Source organism: Chelonus insularis, unplaced genomic scaffold, assembly GCF_013357705.1.
Source record: "Chelonus insularis isolate UGA/USDA-ARS -01 unplaced genomic scaffold, ASM1335770v1 contig_408_pilon, whole genome shotgun sequence".
Lineage (NCBI taxonomy): Eukaryota > Metazoa > Arthropoda > Insecta > Hymenoptera > Braconidae > Chelonus > Chelonus insularis.
In genome coordinates this window covers 332,073-354,519 of record NW_023276565.1, presented here as the reverse complement: position 1 = coordinate 354,519, position 22,447 = coordinate 332,073, and the positions used below count along the sequence as shown (strand labels likewise).

Here is a 22,447-nt window from a genome sequence, read left to right as displayed (position 1 = left end):
AATGTTTTTTTATTTAATAGTTGCAGATTTTTTTTTTGTCTATACATTAATTTAGGTAATGATAATGTACACAAATTGTTTTTAAATCAAATTGAATTCACTGCCACAAAAAAGTAAAAATTTTTATGTCATTGATAAAAAGTATTTAAGTTAAAAAAATGCAATAAATAAAAAAAATAATTAATTTTTATCTTACTTTTATAACTTTGTACAATTGATAATATTGTATTATTAATTAAAAAAAAAACTTCATACTATCGTTATAAATTACTCTTAGTCGCGTACAAAAAAGTGTAAGCCATTGACAACAAAATAAATAATGACATACTTAAATATAATTAATGACTTTAAAAAAATCTTTTATGAAATAAAATTTTTTTTAAAAATTAAATTAATTAATTAATTATCAAAGACTGAATTCTATATATCTATATACATTACATTTATTGATTAACATAAATTTTTTACAATTCGTAACGTCAATAATGTTTAATTATTTTTATTATTCTAACAAAGGGAAAAAACCTTTTAACAGTTTTATTTATTGAAAAACTTTCATTCATTTTTATTAATTCTTGACAGTTTTTAAAATCCATCATCTCATATATGTTTTGACTTGCACGTATTTTACATTTTGCCACTAATTCTCACTTTGTTGTTTCCCACTTGTTGACATAGATGTGTCACTTGTTTTTTCTGAAGTGGCACTGGATTTTGTTGACGACATTGTCTGTATCATAATATAAATTATTAATTTAATGCAATATTATAAATAAACAATTAATTCTAATACTATGAATGAAACTATAGTGTACTAACTAAGAGGCAATAATTTAACTACTAATGTTATTATAAACTAACCCATGAATAAATCTTTAAAATTCATTTTTATTAAAAGAAAAATTTTCAATTATGCAATAAAATTTCGTTATTTATTACTTAAGCTTGTTATAGAGAGTTTGTATTATTCATTGGTTTGTTTATTTTGATAAAAAAGCAAAATATTTAATACTTCAATTAAATGATGAGTAAATAAATGCAAAAAAAGGTTTAAAATTATGATTTTTGTGAATTCATTGACCTAGAAGCCTTACGAATATTCTGCAGATCGATAGCATGAAATTAGAAAGATATTTGGAGTACAGAAGTTAAAAGAAATAATTGTTATCTAATATTTTAATTGTCAAATTCTTTCAAGTGTTTAATTATTGAAGCAGAATATTGATAGTAATTTTTGTACCTTTGATGAAGGTAATTTGAACTTCATGTATCCTTTTTCATCAAGATACTTAATTGTCATCGTTGTTCCTCCTATAATTTTACAATAAATAAATTAGAAAAATTGATCATTAATGATTTTGATCAATTGATTAGGTTTATTTAAAACAAAGTATTGATCAAAAACCAATAAATATTTGATAATATTAAAATTATTACCAACAGTAACTGTATATCTTATTGGAGTAAATATTTTGTACAAAGCGTAGACAACTGCCCAGTGACCAGCACCTGAATTTTTAATCATGTCTATGTATTTTTCGGGCATGTGTATGTATTCCATTAGTCCTATGACATCAACTCCACTAAAACAATTAATATTTTATTTCCACTAATATTCTATATCAAACTGAAGACGCTACGAGAAGAAAAACGAATGTTATATTTTTTGTCATTTTATAAAATTATCAATTATTAAGTGAACAAATGAGATTTGATTAGATCTAAAGAGTTATTAAAAAATATCAATAATTTATTAATTATTATACTTTATGGCTGCCACATAAAAAATCGAGACCCAACACGTTGAAGTCAAAATGTGAACAGGAATTAAAATGTGCCAGTAATCTTTGGCTAATTGTTTCATTTTTTGAAAAACATTTAATTTCGAAGATGTTATAGTTGGCTCATGTTTAGTTTCATTTTCTGTTTTACTAGAAAATTTTACAAGTAAATATTTATTAACTGATACATGTCTCGTATTCGCAATACTTTGTAGAGAACTGGGTCTTGGTAAAAAGCATTTTGTCAATGTTCTATGTTGTAGTTTTGTTTCTGAAAAAGAGAAAATATAAATATTTAATTCAATTATCTAACAAAAATTAAATTAAAAAAAAAATACTTAATACTGTGATATAAATAAAAATTTATACATACCAGAAAAGGTAAAATTCCATTTCTTATGATCATATGGACATAAACATCTCAAATTTGTTAGAGTTTTTGTTTTTTGTAAAACAGAAAAAGATCTAAGGAATATTCCGGTGAAATTTGTAGAACGTCCAATGATAATTTCCATGATAATTAGATAGAATTTTTCTTGATAAAATTATTTTATATTTTTAACTACGTTTTCCTAACCAAGAAGCATGCTATTCACTGAAATTGATGTCATTTCTCATGTGCAATAAATTACCAGTCTTGAATTTTATAATCAGCAGAGCTTTTAAATAAATTAATAATTAAAACATTTGTTATCTATTAATTTCAAATAGTTTAAATAACTTGATTTTATTTCTTCCTATTCGACATATAGCTTCATTGAAGCTGAGATACTTTCAATGTCGGCTATTTGTAAAGGAATCAGCATGATATCAGCGTCTTCCCTCTTTATTCACTCTATTTTGACTGTCCATGATCAAAAAGATATCTGCAAAAAATGATAATTGTTTAATTTTGTTATTCTTTTCTTGGAGCGTTCAATATTTCACAGTAATCGTGCTCTAAAACCTTCAAACAACTGTTACGTAGGTAAATTTTCAATAATAAACTATCAAATACCAATACTTTGCACTATTGAACTCTGTCTATTTGATAATTAATATCAATAGCTCCATTTAAAGCTGTTTGTCAAAATTTTAAGGTTGTAATCGCCATCATATAAGTTACATAAAAACTTGTTTCAACAATTAGACATGTCCTAAATAGTGAATAAATATTCCAGGAAAAAATAGTCGTAAGTTTTTTTATTATAGATCTTCATTTTTAACCATGATTTTTAGGATTATAAACAATGTGGTGGGAAATATTACCTTCAGCAGCAATTATGCTCGTGTGCCTTTCTCTTCCGCACTATGCATCTCTTGCATTTAATCGAGTAGCTTATGGCAATGTAAGTGTTAATTTTATTGAATATTTATTATTATTAAAACTATCTTAAATTTCGTTAACAAACAAATAAATATTTGTACCGTAGGATTATCGAAGAAGATTAGAATCTGTGTTCGAAAGAAATATGTTTTCAAGAGATGGAGGACTTACTGGTGCTCCATGGGTTCTATCTGTAAGTTATTTTATGTTAATTATCAAAAAATTAATTTTTATAGAAATCTTTGTTCTAGGGATTAGATGCAATTCCTGATGAGGATAAAAAAGATTAGGTTATGATAAATGTTGATAATAAATAATCAGTTTTAATAGGAATTAATAATTTGTAAATGTAATTGTATTGAGAAAGATGATTCAGAACATAAAATGAATAATAAAACATTGTAATCATTATGAAAAGTCATTTACATAATCTAGAAAGAGGTGTATATAAAATAATAAATGCAATTATAATAATATCTTAAAAATTGATGTTTTTAATGTATGAAAATATATAACTATTATTATAGAAACTATAAAATGCTATATAATACATCATTCTTATAACAATCAACATGATCTTAACGTAGAAAACTAATAGTTTATGTCTAAAAATATCAACAAATATTATAAATTATATGTACACTATTTATAATTTTTTTATATAGCCATCATGGTGATTAAACTGATTATGGCGGTCATAGTAAATTGAAAATAGATTACAAGCTTGTCAGCCAAGACCTAGTACGTATTTTGGCAAATTGTATGCAAATCGTGGAATCGCCATTACTACTGACATTCTGAAAAATGAAAAAATTCTTTCAATTAATAAAATATAGCATCATTTATTCGATACTTACTTTTTCAAATTGATTACACAAATTCACAAAGCGACTGTCACCATAGGCGTGCACTGAATGAAAAGCGGTGTTATTAAATTATACATAAAATTATTAATACTCTAAATTGACTAATAAATTAATTTATTACTAAAAAAACAAATATATTAATAAAATAAAAGAGAAAGATTTAAGTAGAGAAAATATTAATTAGTAATATTTTTTTTTTATTAACTAATATCCATTAAAACATCGTCTTTTTCATCCACCAATTTTTTACGTACGATAATTTTAAACCATTGTATATCCATTCCCGCCAGCTACTTGTTGATATTCCATCGATTCGAGATTCTAGAGTTTGACATAACATTTTTCGATCATGACTACGACCACTACGAAGATCACAAAGCAATCTTTTCCGACAATCATTGTTACAAGCTGGTCTAACAGGTGAGTTTTTATAATAATGCCTAAAGTAACAGAGTATTTATAAGAACACAGTTATTAATAATTACAAAATTTCCTTTAGTACAATTACAATACATACTTGTAATAAAGATCAAAGTTCGATGGCTCATTCGTCATTTTATCAATAAAAGCATCCCAATCTTTCGGTAATAATGATGACATCTGATATGCCTGACGTGCACTGTACATTTTTCGCCAAATAGGATAATCATAAAGATTAGCTTCCTTGAGATTCATCACCCAACTTTCATGATCAACAACTAATCTTGTTGTTTCTGAATGATCTCCATCAACGTAATATATTCTATAACCTGGATTTAAATCATAATAAGGCGAGACAGAAGGCCCGACATAAGCAATACTCAATGCTCTACTAAAGTCTGAAATGTCATAGAACAATTGAAATTCATCGTAATGCGTATGTCCGAAAAATTGTGCCGTTATAGTTGATTCATAACGATTGATTATGTGATAGTAATTTCTTGACCATATTTTTAAACAATCAGAATGACCAGGTGGTATATGACCGATTATATGAACTTTTTCTCCGTTCATTTCAGCTCCTTGGAGTTCATACACCAACCATTGTAATTCACTAACAGGATCGGTGCTATTTATCAAGAGCCACCAATTTTTGTTATTACAGTAATTCATGTTTACTGAAATAATACGAAATCCTGGACGAACTAGCACTGAATAAAATGCACCACGTCGAACAGTATGAGACACGCCCGCGGGTAACCAACGTCTCCATTGTTTATCTAATTCATTGTAAAGCCATGAAATACTACTGTCTTCGTCAGGAGTACTCGAAGGTGGTGGAAAACTATTAACTGGAGCCGACTCGTGGTTTCCGAGTGCTGGAAATATTGGTATTCCTGGGAATGTTTCAGCCATTTGAACAACAGTATCTCTGAGAATTTTCAAATTTTCCTCTCGAGTTTGATTCCAAATGTCGTGAGGTGGTAAATCACCTGTCCATAAAATATAATCTATATCGGAATGGGTCTGTTTAATATGATTCAACATATGGTCCACTGTTCGTTTTGGCGTATCACACTTTCTATAATCACCCCATCGTCCAGCTGCTGCTCCTGGTTCATGTGCTAGTCCATTTGTTAAACGACAACACAAAGGCTCATTACACTGTGCATTAGCACCTTCATGATAATAAGGATCATAATGAGTGTCCGAAATATGTAGTACTTTAAACGTAGGAGCATTATCAATTGGTGGATTTGGTGGTTGAATTGGCGGTTTATTTACAGGTGGAAAAGCTACTTCCCATTCATGTTGAGGATTATATGCATCATCACATGCATCACCAATTACAAAACTACATATTTGAGCTGGCTCCATATTCACTTGTTTTAAAACGTGAATTACTTCTCCCTGAAATATTTTTTAGCTTAATGAAAATCTCACACAAATTATAAATTAAGTAAAAATGATGAAATTAAACATTCTAATTAATATTTATTATATTTGGAAAAATATTGCTCACCCCAAAAAGCAGAGTAACTCCATGACATACTCTTGAACTTTGTATGCGTAATGATACACAAAATCGATAGATATTTTTCATAATATCTTCATCACTTTTTCCATGTTTAATATAATATTGTAAAAGTCCAGCTCCAGCTTTGCAAGCTGTACATGATACTTTTGACATTACGGAAGTTTCTACTTCAATCATAACTTGTTGCAAGTCTAATAATTTAATTGCTTTATCCACAAATAGTGAAAAATGACCACTTGATTGTGTATTTTCCATGTCCCATAACATTCGTGAATAATTTACCTAATAATATTAATTAAAATATTTTTTTATATGAAAAAAATTTATTAATAGTCCAATAAAAAGTTAGAAATAATCATAATAAATAGTGGTTTATAAATCTAGGAAGTATTTTTCCTCAAAACTTTATTCATTATATAATAATCTATTAATCTTATCTAGCGTAATTATAAAAAAAAAAATTCTCTTTTACTTGTATAATATTGTTCAATATCATCTAACAATCATTCCTACAATCTTTTGTTGTTTTTTCTAAATTTATATTTCATATAATTAACTATCATTAATTCTTTTTAATCATTTCAGCTTGAGGAAGAATTATTTAAAGATTAATTACATTTGTAGATGAAAATCTTTTGAAAAATAAAAAAATCATAATCAAAATAGTAAATAACATTTTCTTGTAAATAATCAATGCCTTTGTAATTTATTTGAATCAGATATTACTAATATAGTAAACATTTATGCTCAGTGTAATATTATTCATAGTACCTTTGCTAATTGATCAACGGGCATTCCATTAACGTCAACAATAACGACCTTTTCATTCTCAGGTGCAGCAGTTGGTGGTAATTCTCTTGTCACACCACTCGATGCCAATATTGGAGACAATCGATCTCGAAACTTTTGTTTCGCTATGAGTAATTCTTCTGAAAGAATCTCATCCGCTAGTTGAGTCCAATTTGTGTTTTCGATTTCCGTTGCTCTGTCATTTATAACGGCTCCTTAAACCCAAAAGAAAACAGTTATTTTTATCCTTCACAAAAATTCTAGAAGGATAAAAAAAGTTTCTTACCTGAAATTCCATCTAGAATAGTTGTTAATACCAAAAGTAATAATAGGTTGAAGATTCGTCTTTTCCATGGCGTCTCTTCCAGATTTATCATACTAATTTAAAAAAATTCTGAAAGAAAATAAATATACATCATTAATTGTAATATTTTATGCGCTGATGTAATTGTAGATGTAGTAAAATAAATTCATTGTACATCCTAAGAACTTGGTTTCTTGTAACCATGATAAAATATCTACATTTGAGATTATTCAAAAAAAATATGATTCATAATATAACGTAGCTGTGTTAGACAGTCAAGTTAAATGCACACTTGGAATAAGTTTTAAATGTGAGAAGACCGTTATTTGACCCACCAAGTAGTGATGTAGGTATATAATAGACCTGATGTAATAAACGATTGAAATAAATTCAAAGTATTAGTCTAAACCAACCACTTACACCAGTACACAAGCACTTTAAATTAATAAAAATGTGATTTTAAAATATTCATTGAACTTGAACTCTGCAATATGTAACGTACGATATTACACAGTTTTATTATTAATTACAATTTGACATAGATAACAAAAAATATAAACGTACCGTATTGTTAGTCTGAACAAAAGCTACCGAAGCTATTATTTTTTCTTTGTTCAATTTGTAAAAGGTGTAAATAATCGTTGTTCTTGACCAATGACCTCGAAGTAGTGTAAAAGTGTATATAAAAACAAATGTGACTTTTTGCAATCGTCAATGCGCATCATCTAACCTACTTTATATAATTTGCTCTCTTTCTTTTTGCATTTTATTTTAAATTTTTATTTGTAGTGGTGTTTTGGAGCATTAGCTATCCTTTTGTTCCATCGACTCGTTGAAATTACTTGACCTAATGTTCCAAATAATTGCTTCGTTGAAATTATATAATCATAAACAATAGAAATAATTGTTTAAAAAATTGTTAAATTGCTGTGTAAGCAAAACAAAATGAAATCTTCTAATAAAGAATGGAAATGTCTGTTAAACTTTTCTTTCATTGTTTACATTCATTTGATTATCGTGCTGTCATTTATTCAAATTGTTCGAAGTAACGATTGTTCACAATAAAGCAGTAAAACATCAATTTAAACTTTATAAAAACACTTACTTGGTGTTAAATTAACAAAATAACACTAATATTAATACTGAATCATTATACGACACAGTACATCACAAAGATTATTTCAACAACACAATTGACAATGACTGAAAATGTTTAGCTCTACAACCGATCATAGTTGAAGGCTTTAGGGAAACTGACCGTTACAACAAGGGACAGCTATATGTATATCTTTTGTAATGTTTCGTAAGTTTAATTTCTCCCGCACTACCAAACACACACGCAGAAAAAATCACGAAAAACTTGGACCCACACATTTTTATTATTTTCGGGATCACTTACCGACTGTCGGTAATTAATCCGTTCAAAGTAAATCTTTTTATTTATAATCTTCTACGACAGACGGCATAATATGGCATTTTTTTTCCCTAGATATTTGTATGTATAGTATATGAAGGAGTATTTACACTCAGCGTCATTGATGTCGTCGGAATTTGTATAGAAGAGTATAGGGAAATCTAATGTATAACCTTAAAAAAACTGGACGACATTAATGACGCTGACTGTACACCTAATGTATGGTAAAAATATAAATGTCAATTTTGGCAAGAAATAATATTAACAAGTGTATAAAAAAATAGCTAAAATGAGTCATTTAAAAACAAGTCAAACGGAAATGGATATTGATGAAAATAATGTTAATGGTAAATACAATAAATAATTATTATTAAATTTTAAACTCATTATTATTTATAATTTATAGCATCACAGCAAACGACAAATAATACATGTCGTGTTATGGCATCATCAGGAACCGTTGGATCGGTTTCTGTTAGTTTACACCCTTTAGTTATTATGAATGTCAGCGAACATTGGACGCGACTTGTAGCTCAAGAAGGCAGTGAACAATTAGGTAAATGAATTATTATATATCCCATGGTTGATTAAATGATTAATTATTTATCTCGTTTTTTATACAGTATATGGAGCATTAATTGGCAAGCAAAAAGGTCGTCACATCGAAATAATGAATTCTTTTGAGCTGGTTTTCTCAATCATTGGTGGTGACGTTGTTATTGATAGAGATTATTATAATACCAAAGAGGAACAATTCAAACAGGTCTTTAGTGATATGGATTTTCTTGGATGGTACACAACTGGTGATGTACCTAATGAAAGAGATATTGGAGTTCACAGACAATTAGTCGTAATAAATGAAAGCCCAGTTCTTTTGAAATTGGATCCTCGACCTAAAAATACAGATGTAAATATAAAAAATGAATAGCAGTTAAGGTTATTGTCGTTATTTTAATGATGTAGATTATTTCTTATTATAGCAATTATCAGTTTCGATGTATGAATCAGTCATTGATTTAGTTGCTGGAGAAGCTACGATGCTTTTTGTTCCATTAAGTTTTACCCTCGCTACAGAAGAAGCTGAAAGGATTGGAGTGGATCATGTTGCAAGAATGTGTAGTAATGATCAAGGAGAAAATTCTCTCGGTTAGTAACAAGAGGAAGGATTTTTATTTTCAATGCTGACAATTGGACTTATTTATTGGTAATCCCATAGTTATGATCATTTTTTTAAGTATATTAATAAAATTTCAGTTGCTAAACATCTTATGGCTCAACATAGTGCTATAAAAATGCTCTACTCACGAGTAAAACTTGTGTTGATGTATGTACGGGCTGTTGAGTCAGGTGAATTGCAACCCAATCATGAAATTATGAGGGCAGCGCGATCATTAGCTCATCATCTACCTGTTCTTGATAGTGACAAATTTAAAGCAGATTTTTATAATGTAAGTAGATATATTTCAAGTTAATACAATACAATAATTAATGTCATTATTTCTTTTTTAGCAATGCAATGATTTTGGTCTAATGACATACCTTGGAATCATAACGAAAGGCTGCAATGATATCAATCAATTTGTTAATAAATTTAATATTTTATATGATCGTTCTGGCATGGGAGGACCTGGTCACATGAGACGTATGCGCAGCTTATTTTTCTAAATTGCTCATCAACGTCTTTTCTTTTTTTTTTTTTATTAAATTAATACATTTCAAAATTAATCATTTTCTGAAGTCATATTGATTATATTGTAATTTACCCAATTTCAAACATTTTTTAGTCGTTGTCATTATAAAACTTTCAATTCTTAATTATTTTTTGATCATTATTTATTTGTCTGTGCCCACAATCCACAACCTTTTAATTAATAATTCAAAAATCCCGCGTTTATTTTTTTTTTGGATTGCTCATGCGCAGAAAAAAAAATAGATATGTACAGTCAGCGTCATCAATGCCGTCCAAATTTGTATAGGGAAATCACATGTATAACCTTAAAAAAAACTAGACATCAATAATGACGTAGGTGTATGTATTAATGCTGAGCTTCGACATACATTTTTATTCGATATTTATCTTTAGAAATGTTTTTATTTCCTCATTATTTATCAATTAAAGAAAAACCAAAACTATATTTATAGTTTAATACTGGAGACCTACATCACTTGACACGGTTACAATTAAGACTTGTATACGTGTACGTACATGCAGTAAAATTGACTGTAAAATATATAAATAATTAATATAAATTATTAATTTGTAATTGCATGTAAGTAAATTTCAATTTTTTTATTATTTATTAAAAATTTATTTTGCTTTATAAATGAAATTAAATTTTATGTTTAGAGACATTTTCGATACCATGATAGCTTCTACGATTTGTCAAGAGGACACTATTGATGACATAGAAGACTTAACAACGTTGTTTGAACAACCGAAAAATCCAAAAATGAAGGAAACAAATGGACCAAAAGTTATTATTCGTCAATTACAGAATACTAAGCATTTAAATGAAGAAGAGGAAAATGCAAAAGATACTGATACTGAGAGTTTATCAAATTTACCATCAAGTATTGTACCTGGATGTGCTACTATTTATGTCAAAACATGGGGATGTACTCACAACAGTTCAGATAGTGAATATATGGCCGGGCAATTAGCTAGTTATGGATATAAAATTACGGATGATAAATTAAAAGCTGATCTCTGGTTACTTAATTCATGTACTGTGAAGGCTCCTGCAGAAGACCATTTCAGGAATGAAATCAAAGCTGGAAAGGAACTGAACAAATATATTGTTCTAGCAGGGTAACATTAATAATTATTAATAAATAGTCTAAAGATTTGATTAATAATTTATATTAGTTCAGTCAAAATTTATTTACTGAGATAAAAATGATAATAATTTTTTTTTTAACAGATGTGTACCACAAGCAGCGCCGAATAGTGAATTTATAGAAGGCTTTAGTGTTATTGGAGTACAACAGATTGATCGTGTAGTAGAAGTAGTTGAAGAAACGCTGAAAGGAAATTCTGTAAGATTTTTAGGTCAAAAGAAAGAAAACGGACGAAAAATGGGGGGAGCTTCATTATCGCTTCCAAAAATTCGACGAAATCCTTTAATTGAAATAATTGCTATTAATACTGGATGTCTCAATCAATGTACATACTGTAAAACAAAACATGCTCGAGGGAAGTTAGGTAGTTATTCTCTAGAAGAAATTGTGGATCGTGCTGAGCTAGCATTTTATGAAGGTGTTTGTGAATTATGGTTAACATCTGAAGATACTGGTGCTTATGGACTTGATATTGGGACAAATTTGCCAGAATTATTATGGCAAATAATTCAAGTCATACCAAACAATTGTCGAATGAGAATAGGTATGACAAATCCACCTTACATTTTAGAACATCTCGAGGAAATTTGTAAAATTCTCAATCATCCTAAAGTGTACAGTTTTCTTCATATACCTGTTCAATCAGGTAGTGATCAAGTATTGATTGACATGAAGAGAGAATATACTAGAGCAGAATTTGAAAAAGTTGTTGATTTTATCAAAGAACGAGTACCAGGTGTTACAATAGCAACAGACATCATTTGTGGTTTTCCTACGGAAACTGAACAAGATTTTGAAGAAACTATGGATCTATGTAAAAAGTACAAATTTCCAAGTTTATTTATTAATCAATTTTTTCCAAGACCAGGAACTCCAGCAGCAAAGATGGTTAAAATCCCTACTCAATTAGTCAAACAAAGAACTAAAAGATTATCTGAATTTTTTCAATCATACGAGCCTTATGCTCATAAAATCGGGGAAATTCAAAGAGTGTTAGTGACTGAAATATCACATGATCAAAAATATTATGTTGGACACAATAAATTTTATGAACAAGTTCTTGTACCAATGAAAAAAGAATATATGGGTAAAATGATTGCTGTTAAAATAACTGAAACGAGTAAATATTCTATGAAAGGAGAACCAGTAATTTTAATTATTTATTGGTGTCGATTTATAGATAAATTGAAAATAATATTATCAATATTTAATTTAAATAATTTGCTAACACTTATTATAATAATCTTATTTGCGATATTTGTTCAAGTTTTATTTTATTTTTTCGGTTATCAAAATGATCATTAAAATGTTAATAATTAATAAATAAACATAATTGAATAAAATATGTAAAAATGTATATTTATTTTTAAAAAAGAATTACCTACAGATTTTTTACAAATATTTTTATACAATTACATTTGGTATAAATTACTTTTGTTACACACTTCTTTCAATAATACTTAACAGTATGAATTATCTATAATAATATTGAGCAACATTATGAATATAAATTATATTAAAAATACAATAAATAGTATTCTGAAAATTTACTTGTTTCATTATGTAAAAATGATGTTATAAAGTATCAAGTTATTTGAGGCACGTTGTTTTTATTAAAATATAAAAAATATATATCAGTTATACTAATACTTATCATTTATTACTATATTGAATTTAATAATTAAATATTGTTTTTATTATAAAAGTATGTACGATTAAATAATTTTGATTATAATCTCGACAAAAAAGAGTACTTTTAACCATCGACAAGTATAAAAATATATTTTAAAAAAAAATGAGTTCATTTATCACTGGGATGTTTAATAATATTATTTGTTAATAATGGCAATCAAATGGCACATACATTTTTCTATGTATTATTCATTAAACAGAGAGCAAAAATATTTATTGAAATAATCTTGTGTGTTTTAAAAAACTTTGGAAAATTTCATAATAAACAGACTAGTAATTACTTTAAGTTAAATGGACAAGTTATTTAGTATTATTAAATTCAATTTTATGTCAATATAAAATAATGTCGACAGTTATCAATGTGATTTAAATTTGATTCACTCAGTAAGTAAAAAAAAAACAAAAAAATGAATGCTAGTTTTATATAACAAAAAAAAATAATAATAAAATAATTAACTTTTTAAAAAGAACTAAAAATTCATAAACGTCTAAGATTTCTTTTACTTTTTTTTGAACCAACAACAACAGGTTGTTCCTTGCGTTTTGTTGGTGTTAACAACAGCGGTGTATTACATGCTGCTCCATCATGACGTGATGATGAACAAATAGTACAAAATTCAGCACCACATCCTTCTCTAGTACAGGTACCTACATTATTTTCAATGTTCATGCGACAGGCAAAAAAACACTTTGGACATCGAAAGAGACGTTGTGATGGTGATAAAGTACGGCTTGCCTGAAACAAACAATATCATTTTAATAATCTCACAAATATTTTTAATTCATGAACTAAATCTTTTTAGGAATTTGGTAATTTAAAACCGAATTGATTATCGATATAAAGTATCAAATTTCATACAGGTATAGAGTATTTTATCAGGACTTTGAAATATATTTGTTTAACTTTGATGAAAAATTGCATTTTTTTCAGAATTATCTGGTTGTTATCATAGTCAAGTGAATAATAACAGATAGAAAATAGTACATAGAGAGATTGATAGCATGATGAAAGTAATGGTCAGCGTCAAGGGAAAGTAAAATTGAAAGGAGCGCCTAGCAACTAACAAAGTGTAAACGACAGTTAAGATGCCACACGTGGATGTATTTTTCTTTTTCATTTCCCTCCATATCAACGAATTTCTAAGAAAAAAATTTATCTAATTAATTTCATAAGATTATCAAATTGATTTACAACAAAGCCAAATCAATGAGTTGTCATAAATATTATTTTATTTTATCATCAATAAAATAATTAACAAATAAACTGCAGTTCTATGATTTAATAAATAATTTAAATAACGACATCTGTATTTTAATAGAGTGATAATTTTAACGGTCATTCAAGACAATATGGACATTAATTAAATTAATATAATATTTAAAATTACAACAAAAATATCTAATATATATCGGTTGCCATGCTACAAATTAAATAATAATATTGAGTTAATTTTAAATTATTTTAAATTAAAATTTATATTTAAATATATTTTAAAGTAAACGTGTGTGTGTGTTTGAAATTCGTTATAAACCGTCATTAACGGATAAAAAATTTGAGACATAAAATAAAATCAAAAACATTCATCAGACGTATATGGTTCTCTGTTTACTTGTGGCGCGTTTTTTTGGCTGGACCACGTTTCACGTCCGATACGATAATGATGCCAAGGCAGCGAAGATCTGCGCGAGTGCTGCATAGCAACAGAGAGCGCGTTCTTAACTCTGCGTGCGCGTCATCAAAACGCAATGTATTTTTCTCTCTTTTCCCTTCACTACCGAATATATATTCTCACCCGTAGAATCAAATTTTTAACTAAAAAAAAAACATTAAATTATCACAGAAAAAATACATCTACATAGAAATATTTTCTTTTGTTTTAATTATTGAATTAAATATCAACGATAGTGTTTTAAATAATCAACAATGTTGATTATAAAAACATATTTAAATTTTAAAATGAAACATCAATTGGCATTGAAACTGACTTCGTATTCTTTATTATTGTTGTTTATTTAGAATTTTAATTAGTTGGAATTATTTATTTTATTTTTTTTATTATCAATTGATAGAAATTAATTGAATGAATGAACAAAAAGTACCTTAACATATGAGTGAAATTTAACTTTACTAGGAGATACTGGCGGACTGCTAGATGGGATCATACGTCTAGTTGATACTTGAGTGTTTTGAACCTCCATAAGGTAATTTCTCTTAACCAACTTAATTTTTGGACTCAATGAGAAACAGTTGGTTTTTTTAACTAATGATGTTGATTTTTGATTATTTACATTTTCTTTGCTATTTTGTTTCCATTCAATAAATTGTAATCTTCGTAGATTTGCTAGGGTATCCAACCGACATATTCTTTTCCACGATCGTGATACCATACTTATAGCACAAAGATCTTGAGGTTTTAAATAAGAGAATATTTTTCTAATAATACGTGGATGATAAGTTTTTTCACCAAGTAAACTAAGAATATCCACTGTTTCTTTACCAGTATAATCAGGTGTAATAATTCCCTGATAATAACTCTGTTTCAAATTAAAATCAAGTCTTTTACGTTTAATGTCATGAGCTAAATGATTATATTTTAATTTATTATATCTATTTTTGATTGATATAACTGATGCAGGACTAGTTTTGCTTGTTTTCGGAGTGCAAGTTATGTGTGATAATGATTTAGATGAATCAACATAAGGTGTACTACTATTATGCGGTGGTACGATGACTAGTTTACTTGCTATTTCGTCTTCGATAAATGAGCAAGAAGCAGCAGGACTGGCAGGTGGTGATAATAATGACTGCACTACATTGTTAGTTGTTTCTGTTGAATTCGACTTTCTACTTCTTGTTCTGTATTCTCTTAATTCAGTTTTAAATTCATTACGATCTTTACAAACTGTTGATGTATTACTATCTACAATCAATTTCGATAAATATTGTTGTCTTAATTTTTGTTGTTGATTCTCTTCAAAACTGTTTAGATGAGGTTTCATAAAATTATTAGCATCATGATCAAAATTATTATTAAATGTATTTAATTTTAATTTTCTTCTTTCATAATAATTTGATTTATTTAGCCAACAAAATTTTTGATTTGTACTCAATGTTCTTGATGATTTACTTCTTGATTCAGTTGTATTATTGATGTTGTATGTAATTGAATGTGGAGTCGTTGATAGATATCCACTATCTGTTTGATTATTCGATGAATTATTGAAACTAGGTGTGAAACTAGAGTTTGCAATACTGAGATGATGATGGTGAGGTAATGGTGATGATGATGGTTCATTAATAATTACATCTTTTATTCCAGACATGTTTACATCTTCAAAAATAATATGTTGATTCATATTTCCTGCATTTATTGAAACTTATGTATTTCTTCTTATTATTACTTTAATTCAAACTTCTTCACAAACACAAATGATTAATTAAAATGTATTAATGTATTATTTACAATTTTTATATGAAATATTCACATAAATTGAGTAACACATTGAATTGTATATTTTTTTTTCCAACTACATCCCCAAACATAGTAGTGTGTTGTAGTTACTATCACCAAACAACATGGCACCCTTCGTAAAAAGTTTTTCTATTGTATTTTGTTTTCATTTTTTTAATATTGCATTCAATTACGTATAAAGCAAAAGTTTAAATATTTCATGTACCCCTGCCATTAAATATTAATTAATTGCATGAATATATGCAATATAACGGAATAAACGTCATAATCTACACCAATAAACACTGCGATAACTCAAACAAAACAATTTATACAGCGCGTAAGGGATGATATATATATTAGTACTAAACACAGCGAGTATTTCTTCACACAGTCAGTATGACCACCAGACTAATCAATGTAGTGAGTGTTTCGATGCTCCAAAAACACACACAATGAAACCATACACGCATTTTTATAATACACATTGATGTATGAATGGGTGTTGTTTTGTCATGTCACACACAACTGTTACACACGTATACACACAGACACACATCGTTATGTATAATATCTGTGGTGGCAACAAAAATCTCGGTATAGGAAGTATATTCGCGCTTTCTTATGTTTTGAAAAAAATTGTACGGTAAAATAGGACGCTCATAACCACACATTGTTGTTTATTAACCACTTGTGACGCCCGCAGCGCCCTCTAATGTCGACGCTACAAACTAACCACAATTCAAATGTTTTGATTCGAAAAAAACGGAAAAACAATTTTTTTTTTAATTATTTCATTGTTACGTTGTTCAAAAATATTGATAATAATTATCATAAATTATGAGGAAAAATTAAATATAGAGAATTAGAAATTTATGATTGTTTAATGAAAAAATACAACAAAAAAACTCGGTCGATAAATTTTGAAACAGTGTGTAACTTAACTATAGTGATGTGCATGTATGTATGTAAATAATGTTGTTATGTACACGAATGTGCATTCCTGACGAGAATATATGTATATATTTTTCATTGTAAATCAAGTATATTGTGATACTTGATTTTAAAGCATTGAAAATTTTTTTTTTTATAAACAAACGATCTTTTTTAAACTTATTATCAGTGTGAGAACGAAAATATCAAATTTCCAATAAAATAAATCAAGAAATTCTTGATAATGCTTTAAAATGTATAACGGCATATTTTATTATAATCAATCATACACAATTAAATAATATTCTGGAACAATTTTTATCAATTTATATTTAAAAAAAGGTATGTTTTCAAAAGTATTATATGCTCTTCTAAGAAATAATTTTAATATCTAAGATTAATTACATTTTTTCAAGATTCCATTAGACAGACTGCAATATTAATATTAAAAACAAACAATTAAAATGGCATTACACAGTGTTCCTCCTAAGAGGAAAGAAATTTACAAATATGAAGCACCTTGGCCTTTATACAGTATGAATTGGTCAGTGCGACCTGATAAAAGGTTTCGATTAGCCCTAGGAAGTTTTGTAGAAGAATATAATAATAAAGTACAAATTGTATCTCTGGATGAAGAAACTTCTGAATTTAGTGCCAAAAGCACATTTGATCATCCGTATCCAACCACTAAAATTATGTGGATTCCTGACAGTAAAGGTATGAATTCTTATTAAGTTGTAAATTCAAAGTTTAATCGTCATTTTTAATAGGTTTATTCCCGGACTTGTTGGCAACATCGGGAGATTATTTACGAGTATGGCGTGCTGCAGAACCAGACACACGACTAGAGTGTGTTCTTAATAACAATAAAAATTCCGACTTTTGTGCTCCACTGACATCATTTGACTGGAATGAAGTGGATCCTAATTTAATTGGAACCTCTAGCATTGATACAACATGTACAATTTGGGGATTAGAAACGGGTCAAGTTCTTGGCCGTGTAAATATGGTGACTGGTCACGTGAAAACACAATTGATTGCTCATGATAAAGAAGTATATGACATAGCATTCAGTCGTGCTGGTGGTGGACGTGATATGTTTGCTTCAGTTGGTGCTGATGGTTCAGTACGAATGTTTGATCTTCGACATTTAGAACATTCAACTATTATTTATGAAGATCCTCAGCATACTCCGTTATTAAGACTAGCATGGAATAAACAAGATCCCAATTATCTGGCTACAGTTGCCATGGATGCTTGTGAAGTTATTATATTAGATGTTCGAGTTCCATGTACTCCAGTAGCACGTTTAAATAATCACAGAGCCAGTGTTAATGGTATTGCCTGGGCTCCACATTCGTCTTGTCATATCTGTACGGCCGGTGATGATCATCAAGCACTGATTTGGGATATTCAACAAATGCCACGAGCTATTGAAGATCCTATTCTAGCATACACAGCTGCTGAAGGTGAAGTTAATCAAATTCAATGGGGAGCAACACAGCCTGACTGGATTGCTATTTGTTATAACAAAGCTGCAGAAATTTTACGCGTTTAGTTATTTTTTTTTTCTTTATTAGCTTTATTATCAATTTTTGATCGTTTTTTTTTTAATGGACAATTCTTGCTGTGCAGAATTTTACACAAATGAACAAAATTTATACATGTAAAAAATTTGCATATACAAATTGAATCATTGCGTAGCATTAGTACGGAAACGAATTTTTTTGTATATACGTATTTGATCGTATTTGAATTATTTTATTATCGTATTTTAAAAAATTAACAAAAAGTATTTAAAATACTTATCAGTTCTGTATTAGTGTTTCTGATGTATTCATATTCATATATTACTTAAAGATAATATTATTTATAATAATTAGCGAAAGAGCATTTATAGATTTAAAAATATATCTTTTACAGTTAATTATAATAATAATAATAATACTAGGAATAGTAATATAATAGAAGTAGTAATAATTTACTTAATATTAATTGACTTAAATGAAAATTTAATTTTTATGAATCAGTAATTTTATTATATTTCATTTTAAATATTTTAACAAAATGAATTTGGCTACAGTTGAATAAAATAAAATTAATTTAAATAAAATAAAAAAAAAAGCAGTATTGATGTACAAAATTTCAGATATTGCTTACAATTAAATATTGAAAATTTGTTAATACATATTTTTTTTAATCATTCTTATTATAATTATAATAATGATGGTGACGATGATTATAATGATAATGACGATAATAATATTTACACAATAATACTAGAGTAAAACAAGTTTACTTGCAATATAATGTAAATGTAACAACGTACAAGCCATTGTAAGAATATTACCCACAGCAATAAAAGAATGTGTTTTTCGAAATGCTTTGTAAATTTTCATATAATGTGGGCAATGTTTGAGAGTTGATAAATTTTGATAACCTATTTCATTACCATTTCCTGCTGCAAATTCTATCGCTTTCTTTTCTATCATAAGATGTAATAGTGGTGGTGTAAAATATAAACGTATAAATAGTTCTAAGAATAAAACTATCAACATTCCACCAACCTGAAAATAATAAATAATTAATTCTTATATTATCTAAATATTTATTTTAATTTTATTTCAAGTATTACTTACTTGAACTGCTATTTCAGTATCCCAAGTATAAACTGGATGATGTTTAACAAAAATTAAAAGCGTGATAAAACTTAGACAAGCATTCATCGTGAAGTATCGTGGAAAGAGTACTCGTTGGACATCATTGAATACATGTCTTGGTAGTGCAAAGTATAATGATAATCCTGTACATAAATAATAAAACATATTAATGATAATGAATAAATAAAATATACAATATAAATTATTTTAAATAATATAAATATTGATTATTTACCTGATACAAATGTCATCCAAATTTGACTTCCAAAGTGTACAACAAATGATGTTAGATAAATGAAAGACATTATTTGAGAATTCGATTTTTCAGAAGGTGTAATTTTATTATTTACAGATGCTGAATTAACTACTGACAAAATACTTAGAACAGCAACAATCATAATGACATGACCTGGTTGTGTTGTTGTAAAAAGAACTCTGAAAAAAAAAAAAAAATTATTATCAAATAATTAATAGAAATATTTTAAGATCATAGTATAAATATAGAATAGTTCTTTTATTATTTTAAAATTCTTTTCTAAACAAACATTTGTTCTATAATGACGTAATAAAGCGCTTAATGTATATATATAGTTATATATATATTGATACAAGTGTAGGACAGATATATGGGAATTTTAATTATTCAATTAGTGTGAATTCAAATCTAAAACGATAAACTATAATTTACAACTTAATATATTAAAAAATAATTAGTAACATCATAAAGTAATACATATTAATTTATAACTTGATCATTATTATTAATTATATAATAATTATAATACTTACTTGTATAGCATAGATTTTTCATTAATTTTACAATATCTTGCAAGAAAAGCAATTATGATTTTATATTTAATCATTATAAGTGCTAAAATATCTGATGAAACGTAATCATCATGATTATTAATTTCTCCTTTTTCAAATTTCTCTTCTCTCTCCATTTGTTCATCATACTTTTTACTATATTTTTCTTTATATTTTAAATTTTTCGTAGTTTTACTTTTAGTAGTTTGTAAAACTGGACGTTGAATTTCGTCAGGATGTGTATTATTATTTGATGGACACGTACGGACGCACATGATGTCAAAATATTTATATTCACTTGGTAATTATTATTTTTTTTTCAAAAAAGTTGATAATATAAATTATGTAAACGTTTAATCACTGTTAAACATTACATATAAGATACATGATTCCCAAAAGATGCACTTAATTTCAATGCTATCTGATAAACACAATCACTCTTACTTCTGTCGCGGCTGTCTAGTCAGTCTTTGAGAAAGATTTTGTATTTATACCCGTCATCTTCACGTTTACCCCTCCCCTAGTGCCGGTAACTTGACGTTATTGGTATCCCAGTGCAGAACAGTGCTGGAAAGTCTTTGGAGAGAAGGGATCCAGACAGGCTATGGAGTAAAATTGCACGAGTGGGGAACGTATGCAAAGAGGAGTGTATAAATGACCAAACTAACAAGAACGCCAGTTGCATAGGATTATTAAAAATAATGAATTATTAGAATAAATCAAATTACAAATATGATCATACTTAATAGAAAATCAGCATACTGATTTTTTTATAGCTTTGTCAATTAACGTTATGAAAACCTTGATAGAATGATAATGATGGTAAGTTATAAAAACAATAAATATGAATGATAAATAGCAAAATGTATGAATAAAAATATTTTATAATTTACACAGAAATAAATCATTTTAAAATATCCAGCCAGACGTTAAGAAAAAACCAATTCGGGTCCTTGATTTTGGTCACGTATTATATGCACCCGCTATTCCACTATCATAAGTAATCTTACTGTCCTGACAATAAATGAAATATAAATAAAAAATAATCTTTTATTTGAATTATTTTTCATCAAAGTTCGTAAGTATGAAGAATATTATTTTACAGTTCCAAATTACTTTGATATAAAAAGATTAATTTTTGACAAAAATACTATTATATTGTATTTGTTTAGTTTGCAGATAAAACGTTAACTTTTTTCTTTAATAAAAAAAAAAAGGAGAAGAAGAGATAGTTTACGTACTATAATTTTAAATTTGTGACACAGACATTTGGCATATTGCCTGTGTCAATACATATGTGTATATGTGTACGTAATGAAAAGATTCCGGAGATAAAAGTATACTGACACACAAATCAATTGAAATATAATTGCTAACTTTACTGCATACGTATTACATTTATTATAAAAGGAACACAAATTGGGAATAAAGTATTATATCTATGTGTCATATAAAGTAGAGATATTATTCTAATAATGTGTATTTGTCATATTTTTTAATAGATCGATCAAATTATATATCAAAATCAATGTGCATTTTAATTCAGAGGATTTAATGTAAAATTACTCCCTAAAGTGCGTACGTGACTAAGCTTACATACTTTTCACTGTGCCTGTAAGCCTCATACACTGACCGAAAACTGCTCATA

General features: G+C 27.6%; 8 protein-coding genes across 14 annotated transcripts; 4 read left to right on the top strand and 4 right to left on the bottom strand.

Annotated features, from left to right (window-relative positions):
* Positions 1-442: 442 nt before the first annotated feature.
* Positions 443-2,658, bottom strand: LOC118069422 (uncharacterized protein C18orf19 homolog A). Its single transcript, XM_035087536.1, has 5 exons — positions 2,155-2,658; positions 1,767-2,052; positions 1,438-1,583; positions 1,241-1,311; positions 443-730 (listed from the first exon to the last, which is right to left on the bottom strand). Exons 1-5 carry the CDS (start codon positions 2,294-2,296, stop codon positions 641-643), a joined length of 735 nt encoding a protein of 244 aa, XP_034943427.1. The 5' UTR covers positions 2,297-2,658; the 3' UTR covers positions 443-640.
* On the top strand, positions 2,587-3,572 carry ND-MWFE (NADH dehydrogenase (ubiquinone) MWFE subunit). 2 transcript variants are annotated; one of them, XM_035087539.1, is made up of 4 exons: positions 2,587-2,744; positions 3,000-3,109; positions 3,194-3,280; positions 3,339-3,572. In XM_035087539.1, the coding sequence occupies exons 2-4, from the start codon at positions 3,011-3,013 to the stop codon at positions 3,375-3,377; spliced, it is 225 nt and encodes a 74-aa protein (XP_034943430.1). In that variant the 5' UTR covers positions 2,587-2,744; positions 3,000-3,010; the 3' UTR covers positions 3,378-3,572. The 2 variants fall into 2 exon arrangements, with proteins under 2 accessions (XP_034943430.1, XP_034943429.1); XM_035087538.1 differs by having other exon boundaries at positions 2,611-2,748.
* Positions 3,573-3,620: 48 nt separating this feature from the next.
* On the bottom strand, positions 3,621-8,348 carry LOC118069417 (sphingomyelin phosphodiesterase-like). Of its 5 annotated transcripts, none has more exons than XM_035087505.1 (8): positions 8,109-8,348; positions 7,568-7,850; positions 6,986-7,093; positions 6,682-6,914; positions 5,896-6,192; positions 4,471-5,783; positions 4,208-4,393; positions 3,622-3,884 (listed from the first exon to the last, which is right to left on the bottom strand). In XM_035087505.1, the coding sequence occupies exons 3-8, from the start codon at positions 7,074-7,076 to the stop codon at positions 3,815-3,817; spliced, it is 2,190 nt and encodes a 729-aa protein (XP_034943396.1). In that variant the 5' UTR covers positions 7,077-7,093; positions 7,568-7,850; positions 8,109-8,348; the 3' UTR covers positions 3,622-3,814. The 5 variants fall into 5 exon arrangements, 4 of the variants coding, with proteins under 4 accessions (XP_034943396.1, XP_034943398.1, XP_034943397.1 ...); XM_035087507.1 differs by lacking the exon at positions 7,568-7,850 and adding an exon at positions 3,945-3,997; XR_004690612.1 differs by lacking the exon at positions 7,568-7,850 and having other exon boundaries at positions 3,621-3,884; positions 3,945-4,393.
* CSN6 (COP9 signalosome subunit 6) lies at positions 7,307-10,126 on the top strand. Its single transcript, XM_035087535.1, has 7 exons — positions 7,307-7,349; positions 8,493-8,764; positions 8,824-8,973; positions 9,041-9,324; positions 9,398-9,563; positions 9,672-9,865; positions 9,927-10,126. Exons 2-7 carry the CDS (start codon positions 8,707-8,709, stop codon positions 10,080-10,082), a joined length of 1,008 nt encoding a protein of 335 aa, XP_034943426.1. The 5' UTR covers positions 7,307-7,349; positions 8,493-8,706; the 3' UTR covers positions 10,083-10,126.
* Positions 10,127-10,176: 50 nt separating this feature from the next.
* LOC118069358 (threonylcarbamoyladenosine tRNA methylthiotransferase) lies at positions 10,177-13,312 on the top strand. Its single transcript, XM_035087415.1, has 4 exons — positions 10,177-10,687; positions 10,765-11,226; positions 11,339-12,521; positions 13,301-13,312. Exons 2-4 carry the CDS (start codon positions 10,781-10,783, stop codon positions 13,310-13,312), a joined length of 1,641 nt encoding a protein of 546 aa, XP_034943306.1. The 5' UTR covers positions 10,177-10,687; positions 10,765-10,780.
* On the bottom strand, positions 13,098-17,081 carry LOC118069397 (F-box only protein 43-like). Its single transcript, XM_035087475.1, has 2 exons — positions 15,048-17,081; positions 13,098-13,683 (listed from the first exon to the last, which is right to left on the bottom strand). Exons 1-2 carry the CDS (start codon positions 16,302-16,304, stop codon positions 13,426-13,428), a joined length of 1,515 nt encoding a protein of 504 aa, XP_034943366.1. The 5' UTR covers positions 16,305-17,081; the 3' UTR covers positions 13,098-13,425.
* A 530-nt stretch (positions 17,082-17,611) lies between these two features.
* wap (DDB1 and CUL4 associated factor wap) lies at positions 17,612-19,206 on the top strand. 2 transcript variants are annotated; one of them, XM_035087418.1, is made up of 3 exons: positions 17,612-17,674; positions 17,749-18,049; positions 18,103-19,206. In XM_035087418.1, exons 2-3 carry the CDS (start codon positions 17,797-17,799, stop codon positions 18,888-18,890), a joined length of 1,041 nt encoding a protein of 346 aa, XP_034943309.1. In that variant the 5' UTR covers positions 17,612-17,674; positions 17,749-17,796; the 3' UTR covers positions 18,891-19,206. The 2 variants fall into 2 exon arrangements, with proteins under 2 accessions (XP_034943309.1, XP_034943310.1); XM_035087419.1 differs by having other exon boundaries at positions 17,618-17,674; positions 17,759-18,049.
* Positions 19,207-19,397: 191 nt separating this feature from the next.
* Positions 19,398-21,514, bottom strand: LOC118069413 (transmembrane protein 205). Its single transcript, XM_035087496.1, has 4 exons — positions 20,782-21,514; positions 20,228-20,427; positions 19,972-20,135; positions 19,398-19,899 (listed from the first exon to the last, which is right to left on the bottom strand). Exons 1-4 carry the CDS (start codon positions 21,072-21,074, stop codon positions 19,612-19,614), a joined length of 945 nt encoding a protein of 314 aa, XP_034943387.1. The 5' UTR covers positions 21,075-21,514; the 3' UTR covers positions 19,398-19,611.
* Between the last annotated feature and the right edge of the window lie 933 nt (positions 21,515-22,447).

Excerpts from the sequence above, each read along its gene's own strand:
- LOC118069422 (XM_035087536.1), bottom strand. The coding sequence starts at position 2,296 with ATGGAAATTATCATTGGACGTTCTACAAATTTCACCGGAATATTCCTT. Across the intron at positions 1,584-1,766 it reads TTTTATGTGGCAGCCATAAA|TGGAGTTGATGTCATAGGAC; the intron begins GTATAATAATTA and ends TAATTGTTTTAG. Across the intron at positions 731-1,240 it reads TCAAATTACCTTCATCAAAG|ACAATGTCGTCAACAAAATC; the intron begins GTACAAAAATTA and ends ATTATGATACAG.
- ND-MWFE (XM_035087539.1), top strand. The coding sequence starts at position 3,011 with ATGTGGTGGGAAATATTACCTTCAGCAGCAATTATGCTCGTGTGCCTT. Across the intron at positions 3,110-3,193 it reads ATCGAGTAGCTTATGGCAAT|GATTATCGAAGAAGATTAGA; the intron begins GTAAGTGTTAAT and ends TTTGTACCGTAG. Across the intron at positions 3,281-3,338 it reads GTGCTCCATGGGTTCTATCT|GGATTAGATGCAATTCCTGA; the intron begins GTAAGTTATTTT and ends TCTTTGTTCTAG.
- LOC118069417 (XM_035087505.1), bottom strand. The coding sequence starts at position 7,076 with ATGATAAATCTGGAAGAGACGCCATGGAAAAGACGAATCTTCAACCTA. Across the intron at positions 6,915-6,985 it reads TATTCTAGATGGAATTTCAG|GAGCCGTTATAAATGACAGA; the intron begins GTAAGAAACTTT and ends TTTGGGTTTAAG. Across the intron at positions 6,193-6,681 it reads CCGTTGATCAATTAGCAAAG|GTAAATTATTCACGAATGTT; the intron begins GTACTATGAATA and ends TAATATTATTAG.
- CSN6 (XM_035087535.1), top strand. The coding sequence starts at position 8,707 with ATGAGTCATTTAAAAACAAGTCAAACGGAAATGGATATTGATGAAAAT. Across the intron at positions 9,325-9,397 it reads CTCGACCTAAAAATACAGAT|CAATTATCAGTTTCGATGTA; the intron begins GTAAATATAAAA and ends TTCTTATTATAG. Across the intron at positions 9,564-9,671 it reads TCAAGGAGAAAATTCTCTCG|TTGCTAAACATCTTATGGCT; the intron begins GTTAGTAACAAG and ends ATAAAATTTCAG.
- LOC118069358 (XM_035087415.1), top strand. The coding sequence starts at position 10,781 with ATGATAGCTTCTACGATTTGTCAAGAGGACACTATTGATGACATAGAA. Across the intron at positions 11,227-11,338 it reads AAATATATTGTTCTAGCAGG|ATGTGTACCACAAGCAGCGC; the intron begins GTAACATTAATA and ends TTTTTTTAACAG.
- LOC118069397 (XM_035087475.1), bottom strand. The coding sequence starts at position 16,304 with ATGAATCAACATATTATTTTTGAAGATGTAAACATGTCTGGAATAAAA. Across the intron at positions 13,684-15,047 it reads AATTTCACTCATATGTTAAG|GCAAGCCGTACTTTATCACC; the intron begins GTACTTTTTGTT and ends TGTTTGTTTCAG.
- wap (XM_035087418.1), top strand. The coding sequence starts at position 17,797 with ATGGCATTACACAGTGTTCCTCCTAAGAGGAAAGAAATTTACAAATAT. Across the intron at positions 18,050-18,102 it reads GTGGATTCCTGACAGTAAAG|GTTTATTCCCGGACTTGTTG; the intron begins GTATGAATTCTT and ends CATTTTTAATAG.
- LOC118069413 (XM_035087496.1), bottom strand. The coding sequence starts at position 21,074 with ATGTGCGTCCGTACGTGTCCATCAAATAATAATACACATCCTGACGAA. Across the intron at positions 20,428-20,781 it reads GAAAAATCTATGCTATACAA|AGTTCTTTTTACAACAACAC; the intron begins GTAAGTATTATA and ends TTTTTTTTTCAG. Across the intron at positions 20,136-20,227 it reads TTGGATGACATTTGTATCAG|GATTATCATTATACTTTGCA; the intron begins GTAAATAATCAA and ends ATTTATGTACAG.